Consider the following 11,542-nt stretch of genomic DNA (forward strand, 5'->3'; position numbering starts at 1 on the left):
CGTATCAAAGAAGAAAAATGTACAATAAGTCTCGAAGAAAAAGCTAAAACCTACTAGAAAAAAGGTATATAAGAGGGAAAAGTATTGGTCCCAGTGGGGCATGAACCTATGCCACCTGAAAAATGTAAGTCAAAGTAGGTTTACAATAGGAATTGAATACATTTAAACGACTTCTATTCATAAACCGCAACATCATTTTAATGTCCTCCCTCAATTTTGTTCAATTTGGGACATGTGGTGGACATGGCTGTTTCATATATGATGGACTAAATTAATCTTCAGTTGGCTCCTATCAATATTAACCTATCCAAGCAGGTACCTACGACTTAACCTAAGATGAATCACTGGCTCAAATGGTGACTGGACAGCAAACAATGTCCTTTCAACAGGTTTGGTGGTATCAAATTGTGATTAACAGTACTCGAACATCAATATGTTGCAGAAAAGAGCATGTACATATGAACAGGCGATTTGATTTTCCACACGTATTTTAGGCATTGATTTGATATCAGTCTTGGTATTGGCATCCATTTTTAATGAGTAGGCGCGCCTTTCATTCCGATTCAAGAAAACAAAATAGCTGATTTGATTAGTGTAAACAAGCAATTATATCAGATAATTTTTATAACCACTGGTGTGAAGCCTTTATATAGTATTTTCAAAGACACTCATTTACATTAAACGTTTTACTGTTGTATTCGGTATAATTTGCAATTTAACAACATTCAATCATTCCACTAAAACGTAACGTTTTTGTATATTTTATAATTTTTTTAACATTGTCATAGATTGCAACAAGATATGTATGTTTTTTTTTCGATTGTTCTCTATTTTAAGATCATATCAGTGAGAAAAGCAAACATAGATACAAACCACCAACGATTTTATGCTGGATCATGACAAGCCCTGAAAATTTATACAAGAAAGCAGTTCACGTAAAGAATACATGGGCAAGGCGATGTAATAAATCTATTTTCTTTAGCTCAGAGAAAAATGAATCTTTTCCAGTAGTTAGCTTGAATGTAGCTGAAGGGAAAGAACATCTTACTGGAAAAACTATGCAAGCGTTTAGATATGTTTTTGAGAATCATTTGGATGAGGCAGACTGGTATTTAAAAGCAGACGACGACACTTATGTTATTTTTGAAAATTTACAATATTTTCTGTCAAAACATATCGCAACATACCCTATCATGTTTGGTCATTATTTTGCGTTTGAAAAGCGAAAATATTTCCATGGTGGATCAGGCTATGTTATTAGCAAAGAGGCGTTGCGAATATTTGGAAATTTTGGAGATGACCCAAGGCTTTGTAAGAAAGACGGTCCTAGCGAGGATATACATTTTGCCAGATGTATGAAAAATTTAGGTGTTACATTCGGAAATTCTTCAGACGAAAGAGGAAGGAGCAGATTTCACGCCTTTACTCCAGAACGGCATATAGCAGGCCAATATCCAAACAATTATTACAACCTCGACGCCCTTGGTGCTAATCATGTAAGTACTTTCTGTTAAGATTTGAAACTATAGACGCCTTAAATCTTTTAACTTTTAACCACATTATACATTTGATGAAATAATATTACCTTAAATATCTTTCAAATTGGAAAACCTGAGAAAAATCCACGAACGTGGTTTGTGAAACGTTCATTTTACCAAAAACGTATCAAACAACTTGACTTGTGTATCTTGCAAGGTGGGGTAATGGCATCAAATGATTATAAAATATCATTTTCATATCCTGGTCGAAAATGATTACAGTTCGTTCGAAGATGCTTATTTGGGAACTCATCAGATATCCAAGATACATATATCTATTAGTTAACATTGCGGCGGTGGTAATATTTGAAAACAAATATTCAAAACTGTGTATTTTTATGTTATGAGCTTGTTTTTACAATAACGAGATAAGACAAATAAATAAAAGGAAGATTTATTCGTATAATTCACAGAAAAATAACTTTTAACATTTCGAGAAGAAAATTAACCCATATTTTACACTGCGTATTCTATACTGTCGTTTAAAACAAATGTCATAATTATGAAAGTGTATGGCTGGATCGACTAGTTGGATGCAGTTATCTTATATCGATTATTATGCCAGTTTAATACTTTCGATTGTTTTCTGTATGAGTAAATACTTTGTTAGCAAATCGTGCATCTTTAAAGAAAATATTGGGCTAGGGACATTGGTTTGATTAGTTAGTCTGCAATTCGGTGAAACAATTCCCGTTCAAGATAGGCTAGTTTTTTTTACCGAGATAAGTTGGCTTCAAATGCTCAGTAGGTAGGAACGTTGGTCTACGGATAGCGGGGTCGTGAGTTCGATCCTCGGGTGGGGCGTATGTTCTCCGTGACTATTTGATAAACAACATTGTGTCTGAAATCATTAGTCCTCCACCTCTGATTCATGTGGGGAAGTTGGCAGTTACTTGCAGACAACAGGTTTGTACTGGTACAGAATCCAGGAACACTGGTTAGGTTAACTGCCCACCGTTACATGACTGAAACACTGTTGAAAAACGGCGTTAAACCCAAAACAAACAAGTCATTGCTTTATGCAAAACGCCTAACAAAATTTTGCTTAAAAACAGTTCTACCTCCTTCAGCAAACAATATTTTTGCATAATTACACTGTCATACTTTACACAGCAGATATATTTAACAAAATGTGTATCATATAAAATCAATGCGCTTAATATCGCCAATGTTTAATAAAGAGCGCAATTAGTGTGATTTATTAATGTTGTGTGCTAAATTAACCATGATGGAGACTAGCGTGAATCTTTAAAAATGGTAAAAGAAAAATGGTATACTTGCAATTAAACGGAAACTACTGTTCTTTGTGACCGAATTACTGTGCTATTGTCACTTGAAACTAGGAATCCGTAACGTGCATGCGTAATGCAAATTATGCGTTCAGCCGAGACGAAAGTGTATGGTTGGAAAAGCAAAGTGGAAGCGGGTGACATTCTCCTGTGTTCTATAAATAGAACATAATCAGTTGTAACATAATGCAGTGCGCTTATTAAGGACAAGGGAACGGATGTCTATATATTAAAATCTTCAACAATCTCAGTAAAAAAAAAAAAAAAAAAAAGAAAAAAAAACATAACAAACACCTGTTAACAGCAGAAAAAAATAGAATAAATACTTACGGGAAATACAAAATATGAAAACATATGATTTCAACGAGACCAGGGTCTTTCCAAACAACGTAAACAAATGAAAAGCTATTCTACATCCGCAGCATTTGCTGTATAAGCATATAGCGAAATCGCCTATACACGAATTTACGATAATATATAGCTGTTCCATTCCACTGTACGCTTGTAACCTATGATTATAAATTGACTGTGATGTTCTACTCTGCGCCCGTTATATGCCAACTAAATACTCGACTTATTCAGTGCAAAGTAGTTGTAATAAAAAGTACATCAGATTTTCTGAAACTATCAATTTCTAACTGCTGAATTTTTCTGTTTATATTTTTACCATAAGAATATGTTTTAGCCAGTCTAGAAAGTACCGGCATGCTTCAGCATCTAGACCCTGTTGTGTGAGTAGTTCGCAATTTCTGTGTAGTAGGCACCACATATGTTAACTAGATTCCGCTTTGACAGTAAATAAATTATGATTCATGTTCAAATCTTCCAGAGTCAAGTGTTTACGTGTTTATATGCCTCAATGTTCTGGCGTGTATGTTTCAGTATCATCATGTAGGTGACGCGTACTATTTAGAAAACCTGCATACATAAACTTTGAATGAAGTATTTACATCTGATATCTGTATCCGATCTTAAATGTTATTCAAAATAACATTTTCAGAGCAGTAACTAAAGGTAATGGTAACTGTTATTTACCGTCGCTTTGTGAAACAAGTAACATAAGCTCTGTAGAGCTTTTGAGCGACCCTATTTTTTAAAGACCAGTTAAAACCAATTGTACCTTGCCCCCAGCAATTTGCTGGTACCCATTTTCAGCTGGGTCGACTGAGGCAATCGTGATAAAGTGCCTTGCCCAAGGACACACCGCAATGATAGTAGCCAGGATTCGAACCAGGGGCCTTCACCTCCGTAGGAAAGCGTCTTAGCCCTCTCGACCATTGCGTCCACAATTTTATACTTTAAAGACCTGCTCCCGTCCTATCTTTTAACCTTAAATTGTCACTGAAAAAGCATGAAGTGTGTGTGTGTGTGTGTGTGTGTGTGTGTGTGTGTGTGTGTGCGGGTGTTATACGTGTGTGCCTTTGGGGAGGCTGCGTTTTTGGAACGTGGCTTTCCCTGTTTGATATTATTCCTTGTGTTTGTCTTGCTAAAGTGTGGCACATGGCCGTTAACTGTTACCTATTGTAATCATGGGTTGCATACACACAATAAAATTTAAATTGCCGTGGAGCAGGGCTTTAATTAAAAATTACTGAATATCAGAAAATTCCGCATCAAATCGTGTGCTTTCGGTGAAAACGGTACGGAACGGAGAATAGGCTAGCAATGGACCCTGCATAACCACAGAAAAATAATTTATCCACTCAATCCATTTCTAGAGATAAAATGTGTTAGTATATCCTTTGGAAGTATAGAATACAAACAAGCATGATAATAGTAGACTCGATTTGGTTGATTATGTTCATGAGAGGTAGGGGCAAATGCAACGTCCCTCACACTCAATAGCACCGGATTAGGCGTTTTATTAATGAACATTGGGTGGACTCTATGATCCCAAGATACCAGAAAATATAACAACAGTGAATACAAGTACGGTAAAATTTGATTTCAAGTAAGTTGTAATAAAATGTTCAAACATTTCTAATTTTATTTCGCTGTTACTTTTTCAAATAATCCCACCTATCAGGCAACTTATAATTATGCAACCAGAACATATAATTATAATTGCGAAGTAATTAAATTCATGATCCCAAGATACCAGAAAATATAACAATAGTGAATCCAAGTACGGTACAATTTGATTTAAAGTAAGTGGTAATAAGATGTTCAAACATTTCTGATTTTATTTCGTTGTTACTTTTTCAAATAATCCCACCTATCAGGCAACTGATATTTATGCAACCAGAACATATAATTGCGAAGTAATTAAATTCATGCTTACATTCTGGTTTTAGAACATGTTTAGAGTGATATAAAATAATTCAGCTGTAAAAACATATGCATTATTTAGTTCATTGTGGCCTAGAAATTGCCTTTGATGGCATTTTTCGTTAATGCCAAACAGCCATTTGCATTGTTAACTTTATAAAAACTGGAAAAGTTTCAGGGGGTACTATCGCCTTCTAAGGGTCATAGTAAGGTCACAGCACAAGGTCAAATGTCAATAAGTGCAACTTTTGCTATAAACTTCAGATTTTCGCCATTTTTGATACTTTTTAATATATATTTTGTAATTCTTTGGTGATAATTATGAATTTGAGAAGTAAAATAAATTACTTCATGTAGAGTTATTGCATTTGAAACTGGCAAAATTCAAAACGACTAAAGTTATTGCTATAGAATGAGATTAACTTTCGTACGCTTTGATACTTTGTTCATTTATGAAAGCTATCTTTCTCATGTTTCTTAAACTACCATTTCCAGGCTAACAACTTCAAAGCTGGTTGATTGCCTGTATGATTGTCTGTATGAACAGTACAGAAGAAAATATTTTTGATGTGTATTTTAAAAAGACAAGTACAGTCAAACTTCGTTTGCTCGAATTCGGATTATTCGCTTAATACTCTTGGCGTCAGGTCTATATAATGTATACTTCACGTTGGCTTTTACTATCTACTGATATCGTGAACACATTTTGCTTTTTCCGTCGAGCTCTAGCGAACATAGTTTGACTGTATTAACTGTTGACAAATCTAAAGATTTCTTCGGAAGCATAAACTCACGGACGAAAAAAATAGCAAACTCGGTTTGATTAAGTCTGTTTATGAGATAGTATGAAATGTGCAAATTGTCTAAAGCATTATCTAAAATTGCCGACGCTGTCAATTAAAACTCCATTCCAGTGGTTTACGCATGTGCTGTAGTAATTTCATGAATGGTGGGCGATTAGAAATACTATCTTTGTACACAAAATAAGTGATATCAAAGTTTAAATATAGATATTTGATAACCGCAAGTGTTGTTTTTTTTACTCGTTATATTTTTGAATCAGCTAAAAAGTGATTTCTTTGCGCAATAACATTAAGCTATTACGAGAAATGGTAATCACACTTCAAGTGTTTTCAATATCTACAATTTTGTAAGTATTTGTTTATGTTGGTTCTAAAGATGGCAAAACTTCAAAAAGGCTTAATAATGGTCAGTGAAATGAAAGTATATCGAATGTTATTAGTATGATCTGTATGACTGTGAATATGGGGGTAAAACATGTTTGTTTTCTTGTTACAATACCTGTAAATTTCCTTGTTTTAGTGGTTGGTTGGTGCTAGAACCAAACATACCGGTGTATCACAAAGGAATCTGATGTTATAAAATGTAACAATTGTGAGCTATCGCTATTGTAGCCTAAAACGTGTAAAAATAAATATATTGTCAATTAAATTCAGTGCGGAATGCTAGAATGAACAAACCTTTTAAGAATAACGTCTTACGCTTATATAAAAAATGAATAAACCCCATAATAGTCCAACATCACAAGCTATAGACGTCTTAGCCTGACATATTCAATCGACAGTATTTGTTTATTATAATCCATCGTTTAGAATTTCAAATCTCTTCTTCATGCTCTTTTCTAGAGTTTGTACACGTACTTGCCTTTTCCCCGCAAGTAACTGCCAACTTCAGGAGTGGAGGACGAAATTACTCCTGACAATGTCTAGTATCAAATCGTCATGGAGAACATACACCTCTCCCAGGTATCGAACTCACGACCCCACGCTCCTTAGATCTGCGCTCTTCTTATTGAGCTAAAAATACTTGGTTGTAAACATGACAGTAAAGGGATTTTAACTGTTTATTTGAGACGTTTTATATCTTTTATGTAATTCATTTTCCGTTGTAGTCTTCTTCCTCAAAACCTACCATACTTTCTCTTTCGCAAATATTTCTAAAAAGGTGTACAATAATTCTTCTTATAGTCAGTTCAAAGCTTAAATTCAAATTGAATTGCTGCCTGAAGTGCAAGAAATGCATTTACAATGTCATTTTATAATCATTTACTCAACAACTCCACGCATGACTTTTGTTTTTATCTCTGCCAAATTTTGACAGATTTGAATGTAAATTTGACACATTGTTTAATGACCAGTTCAATTAAATAAACACAGCAGCGATATCAATTGTGTGTACATTCGTTGACCCATGACAGTCAAATAAGGTAACCCAAAAATAAAAAGTCAGAATGAATGCAACTTGGTTCTGGTCTCTATTTAAACAATTTTGTCATTAATGTGGTGTCATTAATGAAGTCACAAACCTGATATAAATTAACATGGTCATATTGAAAACTTTGACGGATGTTAAATTTCAACTAAAAATAGTTAAACATTCAGAATATAATAATTTGAATTTCATTAAATTCATAGGATCAAAATGTACTGCTGTGATTTGGAATTTACTAATTATGAGACTTTTAATATAAGGGTTACCCTATTGATACCCTTACGGTTTAATGAATTCAAATCAGGCTATGATCGTTTTTATGTTTTATTATGATAAAATAATCATTAAACATTGTGTAAGACATTCATTCAAATCTGTCAGAATAAGGCGACAAAAGGAAAAAAACAGGTGTGATGTTAGAAAACTTGTTGAGTATATTATTACTACATTTTGTATACGCATCATTTTGCTATTTGTGATACCTTAGAAGTCATTTTCAAAAGTTCAGTCTTGACATTGACATGTATGTGACCTTGAAATTACATTAAGATAACCCTTGGATACGACAGTACCAAAAATATTTCTGCAGTTGATCCACATATGAAGATTAGCAAATATGTTAAGTATAACACACTTTGCCATCGTATGCCACTTTTCCCAGATATATTTTATTCTATGTAATATAATATAATATATATTATATATTTTTTTATCATATCATCAGTTCTATTTACAAAATACTAAAGGGCGTTGAGACACAATATTTAAATCCTTTAGATGGATATATGAAAATAAGAGTAATAATACGAGTGCATAGCGGCATAGTTTATTTGTAAATGCACTCATTTGACCGTTGACCTCATTAAACTGTAATGAGAAACCCTAGAAGGCGACAGCCCCTTTTAAATTTCACGTATGATCCTAAGTACCACTTTTATACTAATATCCGAGCATTAACAAAAAATACCATCAGAAGTCACCTTTTCCTAAGATATTGGCAGACTACAGAGATAATTCGATTTTAACAACCAATAAATGTGAAAACATGTTAGTCATGATTAGTAATGATTAAAATAAGTGTCGAATATTTGCTTGGAAAAAGGGTAAACACCTGCACATGGATTTGTGTAACGTTCATGTGTATATTCAAGAATATTATCACAAAAAGCATAATTGTTATTTGATATTACTTATCGTTCTTAAAGCACATATCAAGACAGACATTAACTCATTGGGGCCGAAATGCGACTAAAGGCGCTATATTTTCTACCCCCGTAGCGTCGATATCCGACTATACGCGCGTTATCAGGCCTCCCCAGGACGGCGATTGACGAGTATAGTCGCGGCACCGAGATCATACTGATTGCGTCACATACTTGTTAATTTTTGATAATCTTGATAAAAGCAAAATTATTTTGCATACCGGCTATTATTTCTTAGATGTTATAATTATTAATTTCGCTAATAATTAGTTTCCTTGTTAAAATAAATGTTTGTAAATATGCGGTTAAGGAAATAAAAAAGACGAACTCCGCTGTGTTTCGTTCATGCTGTATTTCAAAAGATTAAAATAATGTCGGCTGCCAGAGATTTTTCTAACATTGAAGAAAATATTCATTATCATGCTGATTTTGACGTATCAGTTCCGTCGGATGATGATTCCGACGATGAAATTTCATTATCAGAGAAATGAATGGTCGGAAAATGTTAAGTTTTAGAAAGCTGAAATATTCATTCACTTATATCGCATTAAATTCAAACGGAAAAAAATAACACAGCAAAACATGTTTCATACATAAAAATGTGTGTAAATAAACGCTTTGTAAATTTAATAATTCTTCGAAGATGGGTGTAAATATTACAACATAACTGTCTCAGTGCGTGTCACATAACGTTTGTGTACATGTTTAGAAATTAATTTACATCAAAATAAACTATCGATATTCACTCAGAAATGGGTGTTAATTTTGAGTAATGCTGATGTAAATACTCTATGTTAATAATGTATTTCTATTTATTCGAATTTAATGTGTTTACATGAGAAAAAGTATTAAAATCGGAAATGTCCAAATATTTATTAAACGCAATAGGTGTGTAAAAATGGTGAATGTTTCGAAGTGAAATTATTATTCTATTTGGATATAAGTTACGGACGAAAGTGGATATAAATATTTGTTCAAACTTGGAAGATTTTATAAGTATAGTTTGATTTACACCCATTGTTAATAATATTTCCATGCATGATTTCAATTGACTGCATGCGAGTGTAATTATGATAAGATCAGATAATGTTCTTCGACGTCAGGTGATAATTCTTATCTCGCCGCAGCATGTATATTATGATATCGGCCTCAGGGAGTTAAATAGAAGTATATAGATAACAGTATAAAAATTAAAAGTATTTCTGAAATTAAGATACAAATAAAGAAAGTGACAGCGAAATCCGGCTTCCGTGTAATCTATCCTAACATCTATATTTTTATTCATTTATTAGTTGAATATATTTAGAACTGACACTCAATACACATGTCAAAATAACATTATATATATATATATATATATATATATATATATATATATATATATATATATATATATATATATATGAAAATACATGTTTATTTATATTACAATACACATATGTAAACAAGCGCATTTAGTGGCATTTACTAGCTAGGTTAAACTAACTTTTAAAAGAAACGTTTTGATATACTATGGACTTCAATAAAAAGGAAGTCAGTAGTAATATCAAAAACAGAAAAATATGGAACAAATATACATAATAAATCAGTTGCTTATCAAAGGTATAATACACTACTAATCACACAGATAATTTGGAATGAAAATGCTGATATATAATCTTTTTGCAAATAAGACCAATTTCCGTGTTATCATGTCCTTGCATTGACATTGTTCTGCAATGTTAGAATCCGGCATCATCTGTAAACATACAATATACTGAAACTGGCAGAAAAAAGCTGGAATTGATATGTTGATATATAAACCGTTAAGGAATAAAATCGAGTTAAGTGTATCCGTGTCTTTTTGATATTTAGATATTTCCCTATTTTCAGATTTTTGTTATTCAATATCTTCAAATTGCACCATGGTGTTTGGCCATTTACATATCTAAGGCGATGTGCCATATATTTCCTTTATGATATTTGTTTTGTGCATTTGTGTAAATGTCTATTGTCTGCTTACACTGCAGTAGGGATTTGTTTTAGGAGGTTGCATTCTCCGAACATGAATATTTAAATTCAATCGTTGTGATTGCTTATGCAAGTTATTCTTACTCTTTTGCAGGGAATAGAAAGTATCAGTGATTACCCAGTCTCCTTCCACAAAGTATATCCTCAGCAAATGTACATGTTAGAATTTTACGCTTATCATTTCCAACCATATGGGCTGTACAATAACGGGCATGACTTCACCTCTGACATATCAAAACGAGTGTAGTTAATCTCTGCGGTAAAAGAAAATCAGACGATAGTCCATCTCTTTTATTATACCGTATTTATACCGTAGTTTTAATCAGTTTGATATTTTTATCTAAGATTTCTGAGTTCTATCAATTTGGTATACATTGACGATATGTCCATTATTTCGTTACATTAAATCAGCTAGATACCATATTTAAAAATATTCACGGCGCTTATAATATATTTTTCCTGTGCAAACATATTTCATATTTAAAAAGAACTGATGATATAGATAATGTTGATATTGATACCGATAAATGATTTTCAAATGAATGTATTTTACTTGAACTTCCAACTTGTAATCATGTGCTTTAGATGGTGACAGTTTTTATTTTGTATTTTTTCAATTTTATATATTAATAAAATATATTTGGTATATAGGAGTTTTGGTCTCCCTTTTCTTTATCGCTAAGACCGCTAATATACAGCATATAAAGCAGCTCAGGGTAGGTCATCTCTACATATATAGTAACAGAAATAGGTTCTAAGGAGACCATTGGTACACATCTCTAAGACTAAGTGATTCTAAGTTCAACATGAACATACCTTTATATTGATCACACAACCTCCCTATAAATTTCTGATCCTAGGTCCAAGCGTTTTTGAGTTATCATCAGAAACGGATTGGTCTACATTCTGACCGACTGACCGACATCTGCAAAACAATATATCCCTCCATCTTCGAAGTGGGGGCATAAAAACAACATTAAATACCAGTATTCATACCATTACA

General features: G+C 32.9%; 1 protein-coding gene across 1 annotated transcript in view; it reads left to right on the top strand.

Moving 5' to 3' along the window:
* The window catches only part of LOC128547684 (glycoprotein-N-acetylgalactosamine 3-beta-galactosyltransferase 1-like), a 30,919-nt gene extending 19,773 nt beyond the window's left edge, over positions 1–11,146 (top strand). Inside the window, exons 2-3 of the mRNA XM_053520763.1 lie at positions 838–1,496; positions 10,634–11,146. Of these exons, the coding sequence (XP_053376738.1) occupies positions 838–1,496; positions 10,634–10,786 (812 nt within the window). The 3' untranslated portion in view covers positions 10,787–11,146. The remainder of the gene's footprint in view (positions 1–837; positions 1,497–10,633) is intronic.
* Positions 11,147–11,542: the final 396 nt, after the last annotated feature.

Source organism: Mercenaria mercenaria, chromosome 13 (genome assembly GCF_021730395.1).
Source record: "Mercenaria mercenaria strain notata chromosome 13, MADL_Memer_1, whole genome shotgun sequence".
Classification (NCBI taxonomy): Eukaryota; Metazoa; Mollusca; class Bivalvia; order Venerida; family Veneridae; genus Mercenaria; species Mercenaria mercenaria.